Raw genomic sequence first — 18,484 nt, 5'->3', positions numbered from 1 at the left:
CGACTCCATTTGTATTCTATAGATCAGTGAATCGCATTCAAACAACTCCATTTATATCCTAAAGATCAGTGAATCGGTGTGTTTAAGCAAGAGAAAAAAATTATTGATTTCTTATATAGAAAACAAAGCTGCATTTTTGTGGGGAAGGGGGAAAAAATGCAATCAATCAATCGTACAGATATCTTAAGTACTAGTATGTTACTGGTACTTATTTTATCCATCACTCCACTTCACCATCACCTTGCAAAGAATGAACCCCAAGAATTTTACTTCTTGGTATAAGGATGACCATCCAGCTAGAGAAGCCATACCAAAACAGGCAGAGAGCTGGCAGAAATGTTAGCATGCCGAGCGAAATGCTTAGCGGAATTTCATCTGCCGTTACATTCTGAGTTCAAATTCTGCCGAGGTCAACTTTGCCTTTCATCCTTTCAGGGTCGATAAATTAGGTACCAGTTATGCACTGGGGTCGATGTAATTGACTTAATCCCTTTGTTTGTCCTTGTTTGTCCCCTCTATATTTAGCCCCTTGTGGACAATAAAGAAATAAGAAACCATACCAAAACAAAGAATTGGAGCCTGGTCTTGCTTTCCGGTTGGACAGCTCCTGTCAAACTATCCAATCCATGCCAGAGTGGAAAATGGGCATTAAATGATGATAATGATAGCTAAAGAGCCACTGCTTCCAGTCAAGAATATAGGAACAGCCATAGCTGTGTGATTAAGAAGCTTGCTTTGTAACTAGGTGGTTTTGAGTTCAGTTCCACTGTGTGGTACCTTCGACAAGAGATTTCTGCTGTAGTCCTGGGTTAATGAATGCCTTGGAAATGAATCTGGTAAATGAAAACTATGTGGAAGCCCATTGTTCATATAATGTGTGTATGTGTGTGTATGTCCATCAGTGAATCGGTGTGTTTAAGCAGGTGGTTTTGAGTTCAGTTCCAGTGTGTGGCACCTTCAACAAGAGATTTCTGCTATAGTCCCGGGTTAACGAATGCCTTGTGAATGAATCTGGTAAATGAAAACTATGTGGAAGCCCATTGTTTATATAACGTGTATGTGTGTGTGTCCATCTCCACCTCTTGACAACTGGCACTTTAGCAAAAGAGACCAGACTTAAAAGAGAACATGTACTGAGATGGATTTGTTCAATTAAAACCTGAGACCACTCAGCTGCGAACCTGGTTTCTTAGACACCACGCAGGTATGCTTTCTTATGAGTAGTTAAACTACACCCAATTACTCAGCAACATGTACTCTGCTCTCACTACAACCTCAAACCACTGCCATTCACTGTCAATTAATTATTCACTCCTACCCATGATTCTCATGAAATTATTGTTATAACAAGACAACACCAACAACAACAACAACATTACCTGCAGCAGCAACAGCAGAGGTAGTATTCACAATGTCAACATCAACAAAGAGGACAAGGATATTTCTATCTTGTATCCCTTACTGATTTTTCTTCTTCTCTTTCTAAGAAACCGAAACAATTGCACAAATTTTCCAGTGGCTCAACAGCAGACGGCATTCATTGACAACGTTAAGTGCAGTATCATGTTGATAAAGTGATGCTTCGCTAATGCAGTTTGTATTGTACATGCTGAACAATGCAGCTTTGGAAAATCTGTTAGCTGAGAGACTTAAATGATGGCAAATTTGAGTGGAGTACAAATAATAATAATAATAATGATGATGATGATGATGATGATGATGATGATAATAATTAATAATAATAATAATAATAATTAATAATAATAATTAATAATAATAACACTAATAATAATAATAATTAATAATAATAATAATAATAATAATAATAATAATAATAATAATAATAATAAATGCCCTGATGCAGTACCAGGCAGTGGCTCTCATGGCTTCTGATCTTAACTGATTGGAAGTGTTATCATGTACATTGTTTTGTCTTGGTATAAAAGATGGGCTACAGCAAATATTCTGCTCAATACCACAGATTTGCTTGTCAGTTGCTTGACCTTCACCAGTTGAGCATGTCCCTTATTGGCTAACGATATGTGCATCTCTGATCACGAGCAGAAGTAGTGGGGGAACATCATAACCATGTGTTGAGGGGAGTTCTTTGGGGTTTGGATAATTCACCTTTGGAAAAATGGGTGTTTTGTTCAACATCCTTAAACAATCCTTATTCAGGGATCTTTTGAGCGAGATGGAGTACCCAACCTGAAGAAAATTCTAACTGGGCTCCACCCACAAGGTCATGCGCTGTTTGTCTTGATATGAGATCACCATGTTGCATACACATGGTTGTGATGCATGTACCAAGTGTACCCTTATCAGATGGGTATTCATGATGGGTATAATGGGCTTCGTATATTTTACCCCTGTGTCACTTTGATGGCATGCACTGCTCTCTTGGACACAAAGACCTGTTGAAGCAAGCAAAGTCGATATAGAACCTCATCCAACGACAGGCACCCATGCCAACCCCCTTTGCTTGCGAAGACATGTTGGGGCAAGTGAAATCGAAATCGAATTGAACCAGCCAGGATCCCTGGTCTGGTGGTACGTAAAAAGCACTATCCGACTCGTGGCCGATGCCAGCGCCGCCTCGACTGGCCTCCGTGCCGGTGGCACGTAAAATACACCAATCCGACCGTGGCCGTTGCCAGCCTCGCCTGGCACCTGTGCAGGTGGCACGTAAAAAAGCACCCACTACACTCACGGAGTGGTTGGTGTTAGGAAGGGCATCCAGCTGTAGAAACATTGCCAGATAAGACTGGAGTCTGGTGCAGCCTTCTGGCTTCCCAGATCCCCAGTCAAACCGTCCAACCCATGCTAGCATGGAGAACGGACGTTAAACGATGATGATGATGATGATGAATAATAATGATTTCTTTTATTTGTCTCCAGGGCGAAGGCTGAAGGGGACAATACAAAGACAGGCATAAAGTGTTGGGGTTTACATATAATGGAATGATAAAATAAAAAGTATACATGATATACATTAGCAGATTGGCAGAAGGGAAGTATACATAGTATATGACACTAGAAAAAGAGGGGGTGTGTGAAAAAAAAAGATTCGTGATGGGATTCCTCTGATTCAGGAGGACCTCTAGGATAATCAAGGAACCCTGCCATCCAAGATCACCCTGAGTACCAAGGATGGGAGCCTACTCCAACTTCTTTCTTCCAACTCACAAGTCTACACTGAGGGTGGTACCATCCACTCTTGCCATTTTCGCAACATTCACCCACCTTTCCATAAATTCACTCCCACTCCACCCTCACTTTCCTTTAATAATAACAACAACAACAACAACAATAATAATATAATAATAATAATAATAATAATAATAATAATAATAATAATAATAATAATAATAATAATAATAATAATAATAATAATATCTTTTTACTAAAGGTACAAGATCTGAAATTTGTGGGGAGGTGACTACTCGATTACACTGGTCCCAGGGTTTCACTAGTACTTTAATTTATTGAGCCTGAAAGGACGAAAGGCAAAGTTGACCTCAGCGGAATATGAACTCAGATTGTGCAGACAGACAAAATGCCGCTAAGCAATTTGCCCAGCGTGCTAATGACTCTGCCAGCTCATTGCCTTAATAATAATAATAATAATAATAATAATCTTTTCTATTATAGGCACAAGTCCTGAAATTTGGGGCGAGAGGCTACTTGATTATAGAATCTGAGAATGGCATTGTAAGGTAAGTGTGAGAGGCTGGATCTGGCCAGTTTGGATATAAGGCAGGTAGAATATCCAGGCCAAATGTGACTGGTTTAAATGCTAAAAGGATGTGTGGATGTGTGTGTTGCTAGCCTCGCCTGGCCCCCGTGCTGGTGACACGTAAAAGCACCATCCGTTTAATGGCCGTTTGCCAGCTCTGTCTGGCCCCCGTGTTGGTGGCACGTAAAAGCACCATCCGTTCGTGTCCGTTGCCAGCCTCGCCTGGCCCCCGTGTCGGTGACACGTAAAAGCACCATCCGTTTGTGGCCGTTTGCCAGCTCTGTCTGGCACCTGTGCGGGTGGCACGTAAAAAGCACCCACTACACTCACGGAGTGGTTGGCGTTAGGAAGGGCATCCAGCCGTAGAAACACTGCCAGATCTGACTGGGCCTGATGAAGCCTTCCAGCTTCACAGACCCCAGTTGAACCGTCCAACCCATGCTAGCATGGAGAACGGACGCTAAATGATGATGATGATGATGATGATATAAAATGCAAAATGGGACAAGAACGCAAAACATCCAGACAATTAGCTGATACAAAGAGGGACAACAAAACATCCAGATAGACGATACAAAAAATACAAGGACGGGACATTCGAAGCTTTCTATCCTCAGTCAAGAACCGGATCATCCTCGCAGTTTCGGCTGATATATATATATATATACATACATATACATATAAATGTGTGTGTGCACATGTATGTATGTGCCTCTGTGTTTGTGTACCTCCTCCCCACTGCTTGACAACTGGTGTGGTTGGGCAAACGAGGACAAACAGAATAAATAGACTTCAAAATTAAAAAAAAAAGCCATAAATACTGGTGTCGATTTGTTTGATAAAAAAAAATCCTTCAAAGTGCTGCCCCAGCATGGCCACAGTCCAATGACTGAAACAAGTGAAAGATAAAGAGAAAAAGGCCAACACATCTGTTACTACTACAGCAGCCACCACCACCACCACCATCACTGCTGCTGCCACTGTATACATTATCAACATCCGATAAAACACAGATCAATTCTCTGAATCTAGTCCAGCTGTGTAAACACAAACTGCTTATTGGCACATCCAAATATTTGCTTCAATGGTTAAATTCCGGAACACTACAACTTTTTAACTGCCCGAGACTCAACATGGATGCTTGACCTATTGCAAACAACAGCCAAATCTCCTTCAGATTATATTGCTACTATTTTAATCAAGGAAAGGGCATATAGTGCAAACTTCTGAGTGCCTGCGACTATATGAACACTTGAAGTATTAGAAATAGCAGCTACACACCCTACCAATAATGTCCCGATTAATCTCTTAACATACACGTTTTTTTTTAAATTTCCATGCAAAAAAAATTTTTTTTTTTATTATTGATTTAAGAAAGAATATATATATATATAATTTATAATTTGGTTTATGTCTATCATTGTTTGAATTGCATAATAGCGGTTTTTCTCTAATTTACATATATATTTATATTGTGAAATTTTATTTAATACTAAATTGAATTTTTCCCTGTAAGTTTGGAGTTATACTCCCTAATATTATTATTATTATATATATATATATATATATACATATATATATATATAAGGAAGAATAAATACATAAATTATTTTGGATCAGTTAATAATTTATTATGAAGGTAATTATAGTTACTGATAGTTAATGATAGAAAATGGGAATAACATAATGAACGAAGTATTTCAGATTAAAAATAAGTGACCTCAGAGTACAATGAATGTATATTTTCATTTGAATATATATTTACTAAACAACTCTGAACAAAAATATACATTAGACAGGCCTAGCTTACATTATATGTCAATGAAAAGATGAGATGGTCACAACTGGAATGTCTTTGATCATAAGTTAAGAGATTAAGGAAAAAAAATCAGCATTACATGTAGTTTCTGTGACTACACGAACACTCGAGGCATTGGAAATAACAGCCAAATCTCTCTCAAATTACACCCTGCTGTTTGTATTAATGTAAGGACAACCAGAGCAAATTGTCATCCTTGAGGCTCTATTTACATGGATACTTGACCTACAGAACATAGCAGCTAAATCTCACTCAAACCATTTCTGCTGTGTTAATTAAGGAAAGGACAACCAGTGCAACTATATGGTTGGGAAGAGTATAGGCACTCCTGTGCTTATACTTTTATACTTGTTTCAGTCATTTGACTGTGGCCATGCTGGAGCACTGCCTTTAGTCGAGCAAATCGACTCCAGGATTTATTCTTTGTAAGCCTAGTACTTATTCTGTCGGTCCCTTTTGCCGAACCGCTAAGTTACAGGGACATAAATACACCAGCATTGGTTGTCAAGCGATGTTGGGGGAACAAACACAGACACACACACACATGTATGATGGGCTTGTTTCAGTTTCTGTCCACCAAATCCACTCACAAGGTTTTGGTCAGTTCGAGGCTACAGCAGAAGACACTTGCTCAAGGTGCCATGCAGTAGCACTGAACCCGGAACTATGTGGTTGGGAAGCAAGTTTCTTACCACACAGCCTATCCTGTGTCTAGGTTTTTTTTTTTTCAAACAATCATATAAATATTTAGAATATTTTTGTTCAGTAGGAAAAACACAATGCACAAATGTGTATGCATGTATATATGTGCTTGTGTGTCTGTGCTTGTTTGCGTATATGAAATTATGTATATGTAGCTTGTGTGTGTGTATGTGGATTGTGTGTGTGTGTGTGTGTGATTGTGTATATACGGCTTGTGTGTGTTGTGTGTATGTGGCTTGTGTGCGTGTGTATATGTGGCTTGTGTGTGTGTGTATATGTGGCTTGTGTGTGTGTGTATATATGGCTTGTGTGTGTGTATATGTGGCTTGTGTGTGTGTGTGTGTGTGATTGTGTATATGTGGCTTGTGTGTGTATATATGTGGCTTGTGTGTGTGTGTATATGTGGCTTGTGTGTGTGTGTATATGTGGCTTGTGTGTGTGTATATATGTGGCTTGTGTGTGTATATGTGGTTTGTGTGTGTATATATGGCTTTGTGTGTGTGTATACATGTGGCTTTGTGTGTGTGTACATATGGCTTGTATCTGAGTGTGTATATATGGCTTGTGTGTGAGTGTGTATATATGTGGCTTGCATGTGTGTATACTTGTGGCTTGTACGTGTGTATACATGTGGCTTGTGTGTGTGTGTGTATATATATATATGTGGCTTCTGTGTGTATATGTGACTTGTATGTGTGTGTTAGTGGCTTGTGTATGTGTGTATGTGATTATGCATATGTTCTTGCATGTGTGTGTGTATGTGTGTGTGTGTGTATGTGTGCGAGTGTGAGAGATCATCTTCATTCATGCTTTAAGGTAGTTTTTGCATTCTAGCATGGGTTGGACAGATCTGCAACATGGCTATATAAGATTTATCTAAAACCCATTTCGTGGCACCTTGGGGGTGCCACTGAATAGGAAAAATTTGCCAAAGTATTTTCAGAATGTTTGTGGTTCAATAGGCTGGAGGAATTATTACCTTAGTTGGAAACAGATGAAGATTGACCACAAAAAGATCTGGCCTTAAGAAATATCTGCTTCATTGATGACTCATCTGATCCATGCAAGCATGGAAAAGTAGCTGTTAAAACAATGAGGACAGTGGCACATGCACACACACATGCATGTACACGCACACACACAAGAAAAATGAATTATGGAAAAAACATGAAATGAATGGCAATTAGCCATATTGCAGAACTTGAAGAAAGAAGTCTTACCTTACGGAGAAATGTCCACGAGGTACTTTTTGGCGGTATATCCTGTTTAGAGAAATCCTTAGTAGGTTTCTTAGTAGGGTAGTGCTGTAATGGTACAATTGTATCCAAAGGTTTGTTGTCGTCTTTTTGTGGCATTTTTGGTAAATCAACAATAATATTAGAACTCTGGGAGAGTTCAACCATGGAGTTTGCATAGTCATGGTTCCAACTTTGTGCCGTTTCCTCGCTAGCCTGTGCAGTGTTACTTACATCAGCAGTTTCAGCCCATTCCTCAAGAAATGATATGTGAAATAAATCATTGTTGTTCTTACTGACCTGTGCAGGGCTATTTTTATCAGGAACTTCTGACCATTCCAAAAGAAGTGACGTGCAATTCAATAAATCATTTTCACTCTCAGACTTTCTCATACCCTTATCCTTTGGAGGGGACACAGCTGATGATTCTTGTGGAGACGACACCGAAGAACAAATTTGTTGTTCCACTCTGTAAGGATCAAAGTCTGCTAAATTGAGATATTCTCTATCATAAAAATCTATGAGATTTGCTGTTGTGTGAGCAATTCCATTTCCTTGAGGGTACTCAATGCTGAAGGTGTCCACAACAGGGGTTGTTGTTGCAGAGGCACTGTTTGTTAAGGGTACAGTTTTAGGGTAAGTATCAATGTCATCCAGATCATTCAAGCTGGCTGGACGATGCATGTTAGATAGGGAAGGTTTTCTCTCTTTGAACAAACCTGAGGGGTCTCCTTCCCATGGCAAAGGCGATGGGACTAGCATTTGATGGGAATTAGTTACAAGAGCAGGAGACGGGTACTGAAAAGGCGTTGAAGTCTGTACATTTTGGTAACTTTGAGGAGAGAATGGACACGGGGGTTTTTGTTGTGACGGTAATTGCAAGGCTTGTTCTGGTGGTTGAGACCGTGAGACTTGTGATAATGGCACACGTTGTTCAATATTAACAGGACAATCTGTTAAATGACTGAAGCCAATTGGAGGAGGCACACAACTGTTGAAATACACATCTGACCTCAGTTCATAGAACAAACCACTGATATCTGGGTAGGCTTTGCTTGTTGCACTTAAATCTTCCATAGAATTACTTAAACCTTTCTTCAGAGTATTTGATCCCAAGTTAGGGTAACTTAAATCAAGTCCTTCTAAATCTGAACTAAATTTACTGGTGGATTCCAAGTCATCCAGTGTTATCAATGTAGGTGACTTCTCTGTGAAATCTGTCATATCAGATATATTTTCTTTACTATCCTTCTGACCCGGGATGAAAACCTTTCGCTGTGTGCGATCTCTTACTCTGGAGGGAACTGTTGGAGGCGGATCAATAGCGTAGTAAGCCATTTTGAGGAAATCTTTAGGGTTTTGAATGAGTTAAACTACATGTATTTATTTAATAAATTAAAAAAATTAAAACTTTTCAAAGAAGTTTTTAAAAAAAAAAAAAAACTTTAAGGAATTCAACTTTGTTGACGCATTCCTTGGTAGAAGATGAGTTCACACATTTGATAGTTATCTGAAAAATATATATAAAAAAAAAAAAATTAAATGATATTTTTTACAAAATTAGAAATTAATTAGTAACTGAAATAATTTACTACATTCTGGCGATTTTATTTTTCTTATCTCTTTGTAGCACATTCTGCGACTGCTGGCCTTCCATACATGCTTCTATTTATCTCTCACCTGACACCAAGAATGAAATACACACACATATAACCACATAAAAATAATGGCTAGCATTCAACATTTGTTTTTTTATTTTGTGTATGTGTGTGTGTCTGTGTGTGTGCACGCGCGCTTGTGCATCTATGATCAAAGGCATTGCAGCTGTGATAATCTACAAATGTTTCCTTGGTATGCAACCAACTGAATCAACCCCAGTACTTGGTTAATATTTTCTTATATCAACCTCAATGATGATGATGATGAGGATGATAGTGATGATAAGCAATATAGGTACTATATGATATAAGTACAATATAGGAACAGAGCCTGAAATTTGGAGGAAGGTAATTAAATCAATAATAAAAAATGTAATAATAATAAAGAACACAAAGGAAATAGGTGGAGGCACATGGCCTACTGGTTAGAGCAGTGGACTTGCGGTCAAGGGATTGAGGGTTCAAATCTCAGACCAGGCGGTGTGTGTGTTTATGAGTGAAACACCTAAGCTCCACGCAGCTCCGGCAGAAGGTAATGGCAAACATCTGCTGACTCTTTCACCACAACTTTTTCTCACTCTTTCCTCCTGCATCTTGCAGCTCACCTGCGACGGACTGGCATGCTGTCCAGGTGGGGAAACTATACGCCAAGGAAACCGGGAAACCGGCCCTTATGAGCCAGGCATGGCTCGAGAAGGAACAAACAACAAAGGAAATAGGAACAGAGTGTCTAGTAGAGTGGTTACAGAAGGCTTACCTCCTTGGTATGGTCAGAAACAACAAGAGAGTGCAGATGGTTGAAGAGAACAAAAAGCATGGTACCATAGGCTGCAGGTAGCAAACTTACTATTCTTGCAAGATTGTAAGAGTTTCAACAAAACCAGAGCTATAGGAACAATAACAATAATAATAATGATGATGATAATTTCTTTTTTTGCCTCATCATCATCATCCTCATCGTTTAATGTCTGTTTTCCATGCCAGCATGGGTTGGATCATTTGACTAAGGACTGGTGAACCAGATGGCTGCACCAGGCTCCAATCTGTAGAAACTCTGCCAGATCAGATTGGAGCCTGGTGCAGCCATCTGGTTCACCAGTCCTCAGTCAAATCGTCCAACCCATGTTGGCATGGAAAGCGGATGTTAAACGATGATGATGATGAGGAGGAGGAGGAGGAGGAAAAAAAGCTAGAAATTTGGGAAGAAGTTGTAGTTGATTAAATTGAGTCCAGTACTTAACTGGCATTATATTTAATTGTTCCTACCCACTGTCCTCCTGAAGAATGAATGATAAAGGCGACAACAACCAATATCTAATTTAGAACCAGAAGGGACAGCTATGATAAGGAAATGATGATGATGATGATGATCACTATGGTGACTATGATGACAATGATAATGATGATGATGATAATGTTGGTGACAAGGTTGATGATGAGGAAAATAGCAACAAAACCAATGATGAGGATGGACTTGGTGATGATAAAAATAGAGTAAAATTCATGCTGTTATTGTAAGGAAACAAATGATATGGAGAAGAGTTAATAGCAGGAGAACAAAAGAGAAATCGAATGAAAGAATAAGACATGAATCTTTCCTTTGAAACTAGTGTGTAGCTTGAAAGATAGCAATTTCAGCAGGTGAGCTAGACAGGTATTCATTGCAAACCTATTATTGTGTCAAACAAAAGACAATTGCTTTCATTAAATTTTTTTCTAATGTAAAGCAAACCAAAGAGTCAATGAAATCTTGGTAGATTTACAGAATCATTAGATTGCCAGTATTTGTTCTGGTTCTTCATTTGCTCATTTATTTTGAGTTCAAATCTCACTGTGGTCAACTTTGCCTTTCACCCCTTCCAGGGACAATAAAATACAGTACCAGATGAATACTTGGGGTTGATAGCCTACATAACACAAAAACCATCTCTCATGTCACATTGTCTGTTTTGACATGGGTTTTACAGCTGATATACATGTGGGCTTCTTATAGTTTCCTTCTACCAAGTCCATTCACAAGGCTTTGGTCAACCTGGGGCTATAATAGAAGACATTTGCCCAGAGTACCATGCAGTGGGACTGAACCTGGAACCATGTGGTTGGGAAGTTGGGAAGAAAGCTTCTTAGCACAAAGCCATGCTTGAGCCTATTTTCAACACAATCTTCAGAGTTTTCTCATAAACACACCACCAAACATTACAACATGGTCATCTAAGAGTACAGGAGATGAAGGAGCTGCTTTTATATTGTTAGTCTTTTATATTCTCCAAAGGAATAAATATTTTTAATTTCTTTCTGTTTTCTACTTATGAAACTGAAAGATTAAATTACCTGATGGAATATTTGTGCGGTTAACATTAATTTCATATAAGGAATTTGCAATATTAAAAAAAGAAAATTTCAATGAGTCAGTTTAGCTATTTTAGGAATTTTAAAATCTTTACTTAACGATGCAAGAATTTTAAGGAATTTACCATCATATCACATCATGCAAAAATAAGTCTTCTTAATATTTCTTGAATAGTCAGGTGGCAGCTGCAGAATTAATTAGCAGTATTTCGTCTGTCTTTACATTTTGAGTTCAAATTTCACCAAGGTTGACTTGGCTTTCATCCTTTCAAGACTGATAAAATAAGCACCAGTTAAGCACTGCAGTTGATGAAATCGACTTAGCCTCTCCCCAGAAATTGCTGGCCTTGTACCAAAATTTGCAATAGATATTTCTAGAATAGTTATAGACTGGTAACATCAATTCCTTCTTCATGTGTAGGAAGTAGAGTGTCAATTTAAACCTCTAATGTTTAATTGGCCATATCCAACTCAAATATTTATTTCTTTATTGCCCACAAGGGGCTAAACAGAGAGGGTACAAACAAGGACAGACAAAAGGATTAAGTCGATTACATTGACTCCAGGGAGGGAGATAGTTGATGACATTGATCTAGTGCTCAACTGGCACTTATTCTATCGACCCTGAAAGGATGAAGGGCAAAGTCGACCTTGGCGGAATTTGAACTCAGAATGTAAAGACAGATGAAACATCACTAAGCATTTTTCCCAATGTGCTAATGATTCTTCCAGCTCGCTGTCTTAATAATAATAATATAATAATAATAATAATAATAATCCTCTCTACTATAGGCACAAGGCTTGAAATTTGTGGAGAGGGGACTAGTCGATTATAGCCACCTGAGTGTTTCACTGGTACTTAATTTATCAACCCTGAAAGGATGAAAGGTAACGTCGACCTTGGCAGAATTTGAACTCAGAATGTAGTGATGGGTAAAATACCTATTTCTTTACTACCCACAAGGGGCTAAACACACAGAGGACAAACAATGACAGACAAACGGATTAAGTTGATTATACCGACCCTGGTGCGTAACTGGTACTTATTTAATCGACCCCGAAAGGATGAAAGGCAAAGTCGACCTCGGTGGAATTTGAACTCAGAATGTAACAGCAGACGAAATACTTATTTCTTTACTACCCACAAGGGGCTAAACACAGAGAGGACAACCAAGGACAGACAAATGGACTAAGTCGATTATATTGACCCCAGTGCGTAACTGGTACTTATTTAATCGACCCCGAAAGGATGAAAGGCAAAGTCGACCTCGACGGAATTTGAACTCAGAACGTAGCGGCGGACGAAATACCCCTAAGCAGTTCGCCCGGCGTGCTAATGTTTCTGCCAGTTCGCCACCTTAATAATAATGACAACTGTTTCAAAGTTTTGGCACAAGGCTAGCAATTATAGGGGTGGTGAAGTTAGTCAATTATATTGATCCTAGCACTTGACTAGTAGTGATATGTATACACACACACACATACCTACACACACACGTGTCTGTATTTGTGCTCCACCACTGACTGACACTGCTTTTGGTTTCTTTATTACCTGTAACTTAGCAGTTCAGCAAAAGAGACCAACAGTATAAGTTCCAGCCATAACAAAAAAAAAATAAGTACTGGCGTCGATTACTTTTACTAACCCTTCAGGGTGATGCTCCAGCATGGCCAGAGTGCACTGACCGAAACAAGTAAAAGATAAAAGATTTAACTGAGTACTAAAATGCCACAGGTCTGCTTGATCACATCTATCTTAGGTCTATCTATGCAACAAATACAAGGTTATTAAATATATCCTCTATGTGGTCATTTGATCAGCTAGCAATACCAGCTAACTTTCCTTCAAATTACACTGGATAATATAGTTCTAGATGCATTATGCCTGAAATATTGAGATGGATGGTCATGGCTGGAATAGCTTTTCTGTCAGGCTGACTTGAGCTAAACAGTAGATATTTTCCCCTCAAGCTGATTATAAGTTAATTAGAAAAAAACCCAAACAACAACAAAATGATTAGGAGTTAATTAAAAGAACAACAAACTGATTATGACTTAATTAAAAGAACATCAGCAAAATGATTCAGAGCTAATTAGCAATAACAACATAACGATGAAGCGTGTATTTTTAACTACAGACTATGAAATTGATAAATGGAGTCTGGACTTCAAACCTCACAATCTACTGTGTATTCAGTTACATAATCTCTTGGTATATATACACTATTCTTTATCAGCCTGCTTCATAATATAACATACTAGTTAGCACTAGACCCTAAAATGATGTAAGATATTATATTAAGTGATAATATATATAGGTATGGGTACGTGGTTAAGAATTTGCTTCCTAACCACAGTTTTGGGTTCAGTCCCACTGCATAGCACCTTTGCCAAGTGTTTCCTACTATAGCCCTATAGCCCCTGGCTGACCATTGCTTTGTGAGGGAGTCTAAGAGTCGGAAACTGAAAGAAGACTGTCTTACACACAAACACACACATACACATACACACAGGTGTAGTAAGAAGTCTGCTTTCCAACCACATGGTTCTGGGTTCAGTCCCACTGTATGGTAACTTTGGCAAGTGTCTTCTACTAAAGCACTGGGTTGACTAAAACCTTGTGAGTGAATTTGGTAGACAGAAACTAAAAGAAGACCATCCTATATATATATACTAGCAGTATCGCCCGGCGTTGCTCGGGTTTGTTTCGACCTGCTGGAATTGTAACTTTGAAAAGTAAAAATTTTGCGAACATTTTTCTGGTCGAAATACACTGAAAAGTGGCAACACAGCAGTGAAAAAATCGTAAAAAATAGGGATTTTTATAGAAAAAAGCATCTTTTTGATGTAAATAATTTTTGGTGTTAACATGGTCCGATTTGAATTTTATGTTCTACGGAAGGAAGAGCAACCCTTCTTCTATCATACTCTCAATTTTGGTCAACTTGCACCGCAGGGTCTCGGAGGAGATAGTGTTAGTTGAAGGTTACCAAACGTGGCGCACACAGACAACTTTAGCTTTATATAGAGATAACACACACACATTAATACACATACATAGACACACACACACATGTATGTATGGATGTATATATGGGTACTTGTATCGCAGAGTGGTCCCGGTTGCGCACACGCGGATTCGCGCGTGCGAGCCAGACGTAGGTACTCGATACTCGATCGCCCTTAAATAATTACTTTTTTTTACAGAAACGCGAACGTATATAACGCGCAAAATTATTCCGTAGAATTTATCAAATTAAATAACGCAAAATTTATATATTTTTTGAAATTGCAAATTATTTAGAATATAAAAATCTGGCTGCTATTTCTAGGTGCCTGAGTAACAACCTCGCGGATTTACAGATAAATGAATTAATTACTATTTTACAGAATAAAATTAAATAATTCTTGAAAATTAATTAATATTAATATTTTTTGAACAAAGTAAATAATTTTTAAAACTTAGATAATAATTTTTTTTACACAAACGCGAACGGGGAAAAGGGGGTGGTGAATTCGATTTTTTTATTTCCGTTGAATGAATAGAAAAAATGTATAATATATGTTGTACATACCTAAATTTTTTCTTTTTCATGACATTGTAGCAAAATAGTAGTGAATTATATAAATACCAGCAGTACATTTTTTTTTCTGGGGTATTTTTTTTCAACCTCATCACATATTTGCCCCTTTCAATTTAAACAAAGTCTTAATTAAGCAATTACGGCAGCTTAGCAATGGTTTCAATACAGGCGTGACATCTGTATCTCAATTGTTCAAAACCCTTCGAATTTTTTCGCACGTGATGATATCATAGTGAAAACTTTCAATTACGCGCGCTTAGAAGTACGCTCGCAAATTAATACTACCAAAATTTTGAAGTTCGCGCTCCGCTTGTGTGTGTGTGTGTGCGTGCTTTAGGTGTACGTAGGTATGTGTTTTTGTGTGTGTGTGTCACTGAAGCCATACATACATATATACATACATAACCTCTCTCTCTCTTTTCTCTCTCAGTCACTCACTACAAAAAGTGAATAAAAAAAGTTCAGTTATTTCTGTCTTTCATTCTCTCTGTCTCTTTACACACACTAACAAAAGCACTTCACTTACACACCACACTTTCTGTGTCGCACAACCCATCAAACACACACACACACACTCACGCACGCACACATGTACATCAATGCTTTTGGAGTGAAATGTTAAAATATTGAGTTTTCTCAAATTTTGTCTTAATTGGGGGTGAAATTGAAAGAAATTTGTTATGGCATGACCGAATGGAGTACTTTGAAAAATCTTAGGTAAACTCTAATTGAAGAAATTGTGTGAGGAATAAATCGTTATGTATTTATTTGTTTCTGTTTGCTGTGTTTTTTTTATATTTTGAGTAGTGGTTTAAGGTACACTTGCAAAGAGAAAGTGGGAGAAATTATGTTGATAGCATGAGTGATCCGTTTTATAGAAATACTTTCAGTTTAGTCTTCCTCAAATCACTCTGTCGCTATTTACTCTCTTCCAAGAACATTTTCACTCACTCTTATCTCTTAGCTTGCCATACATTTTACTCATGTATCTATCAGCGTGATAGACAGAAACAAATATTACATCGCCATTGCCATCGCATTCTATTGTCTACCTGTCAACACACACACAGTGAATTACTTTCACTTTATTCGTTGCACACTGTGTGTGTGCGTGTGCGTGTGGTGTAAACCACATTAAGAAAAGCATTTGACATACACACCAGAATGTGAGTTTTCTGTAAATTTTGCTTAATTGGAGTTTAAATTTTAAAAACTGGACCTGGCATGACCCGATGCATTCTACTCTTAAAAATGCTAGGTAAATTGTAATTGAAGAAATCCTATATTGTAGATTTCTATAACTGACAAAGGGAGGCAGATAAAATCTGCCTTTTATAATAAGAGATGCACGTGAAAAAACATTCGAGCAAGGTTGTTGCCAGTACCGCCTGACTGGCCCTCCCATACCGGTGGCATGTAAAAGCACCCACTACACTCTTGGAGTGGTTGGCGTTAGGAAGGGCATCCAGCTGTAGAAACTCTGCTAGATCAAGATTGGAGCCTGGTGCAGCCATCTGGTTCACCAGTCCTCACTCAAATTGTCCAATCCATGCCAGCATGAAAAACAGACGTTAAACGATGATGATGATATATATATATATATATATATATATATATATATGTATGTATATATAAATATATATATATAATGTATGTACCATAATCCCTCGACTATCATGGGTGTTACGTTCCAAAACCTCCTGCAATAGGTGAAAATCTACGAAGTAGTGACAGTACTGTATTGTAATATATTTTTTTAGCATTTTTATAATTTGTATATATTCACCTCCCGAGTTTCGTTTTCCGTACAGTATGTGCGATTCTTTGTTTACTCATCTACGATACTCTATGTATTTTCTTTCCATATATTTTAATCAATGTACTATACAGTGAAGTACTGTACTCTGTTTTTATTTATATATTTATTTTTAGGCATGAAAATGCTTATTTTACCACAGAAATAATTAAAATCTATACTCTTTGCTCTTTTTACTCTTTTACTTGTTTCAGTCATTTGACTGTGGCCATGCTGGAGCACTGCCTTTAGTTGAACAAATCGCCTCTAGTACTTATTCTATTGGTCTCTTTTGCCGAACCATTAAGTTACAGGGAAGTAAACACACCAGCATCAGTTGTCAAGCGAAGTTGCAGGGCAAAACACAGACACACAAACATATACACACACACATACATATACATATATATACACCCATTCCCTTCCGGTCAGTTCAATATGTGACTGCGTGTGTATCGTTGGCGATTTTTTTTTCCTCCGTCTTCCCTTCTTTGGACCTTTCCTTTTTCTATGTTTCTGACGAAGAGCTCCACTCGAAACATTAAATCCTCCTTCTTTCTTTCCTTTCCTGAGTGTCCAATAACACTATACTTCTTCCATGTCCTCACGTTGTTGTGTTTTCTCTTTGTTCATGTTTGGAGTAACTATATACATATATATATATATATACATATAGACGATGGGCTTCTTTCAGTTTCCGTCAACCAAATCCACTCATAAGGCTTTGGTCGGCCCAAGGCTATAGTAGAAGACACTTGCCCAAGGTGCCACGCAGTGGGATTGAACCCGGAACCATGTGGTTCGTAAGCAAGCTACTTACCACACAGCCCAAAATGTATAAATATCTATCGGCCGCAGAAACCTGCAATATACTGAGGAGTTCACAATATAAATTTACATATATAAACCAGAAAAATCCGCGATGTACTGAGTGCATGATAAGTGAACCGCAATATGGCAAGGAATTACTATATACATATATATATATATATACCACACTTGTGCCTAGCATTATTTACTAATACAACATACACTAATTGATTCAGCTTATGCTAAGAGATATTGTTTTTCCTCAGACATCAGCTTAAAGTTACAGTGTAACTGTCTCTTCTATTGGCAGAAACAAGCATCATTGATGCTGATGGTGCAGCATAGAAACACACTGACATTTGGACTCTGAACACATGGAGTCCTCTGCCAAAAATTCAGGAATCTTACTGCCATGCTTTGAATTAATGTTACACACTCCAATACTCCTGAAACATTCTCATACAACGGTATTATTTACAAGCAATTGGCAACGAAACATGCTTCAAGCTCTTTGCCAAGACTGCAAATATATTGAATAATATGATACAGTGTACATGTCTTTTATCTCCTACTTGTTTCAGTCATTGGACTGTGGCCATGCTGGGGTACCGCCTTGAAGGGTATAGTTGAACAAATCAATCCCCTTCCCACACCCTTAGTATTTAATTTTTTTTGGCACTTGCTTATTATATGGTACTTACTCTATAGGTCATTTTTGCTGAAAAGCCACAATGTTGGTTTGTTTACAGAGACATAAGCAAACCAACATGGGTCATCAAGTGGGTTTTTTTTAAGG

At 38.1% G+C, this 18,484-nt stretch overlaps 1 protein-coding gene across 1 annotated transcript in view; it reads right to left on the bottom strand.

Annotated features, from left to right (window-relative positions):
* LOC115213843 (phosphatidylinositol 4-phosphate 3-kinase C2 domain-containing subunit alpha) overlaps positions 1-18,484 on the bottom strand; it is a 214,296-nt gene that overhangs the window by 175,803 nt on the left and 20,009 nt on the right. The window contains exon 2 of the mRNA XM_029782778.2: positions 7,478-9,002. Within this exon, the coding sequence (XP_029638638.1) occupies positions 7,478-8,830 (1,353 nt within the window). The 5' untranslated portion in view covers positions 8,831-9,002. The remainder of the gene's footprint in view (positions 1-7,477; positions 9,003-18,484) is intronic.

Source organism: Octopus sinensis, linkage group LG7, assembly GCF_006345805.1.
Source record: "Octopus sinensis linkage group LG7, ASM634580v1, whole genome shotgun sequence".
Classification (NCBI taxonomy): Eukaryota; Metazoa; Mollusca; class Cephalopoda; order Octopoda; family Octopodidae; genus Octopus; species Octopus sinensis.
The sequence above is the reverse complement of the archived record's forward strand: the minus strand, read 5'-3'. Positions and strand labels throughout refer to the sequence as shown.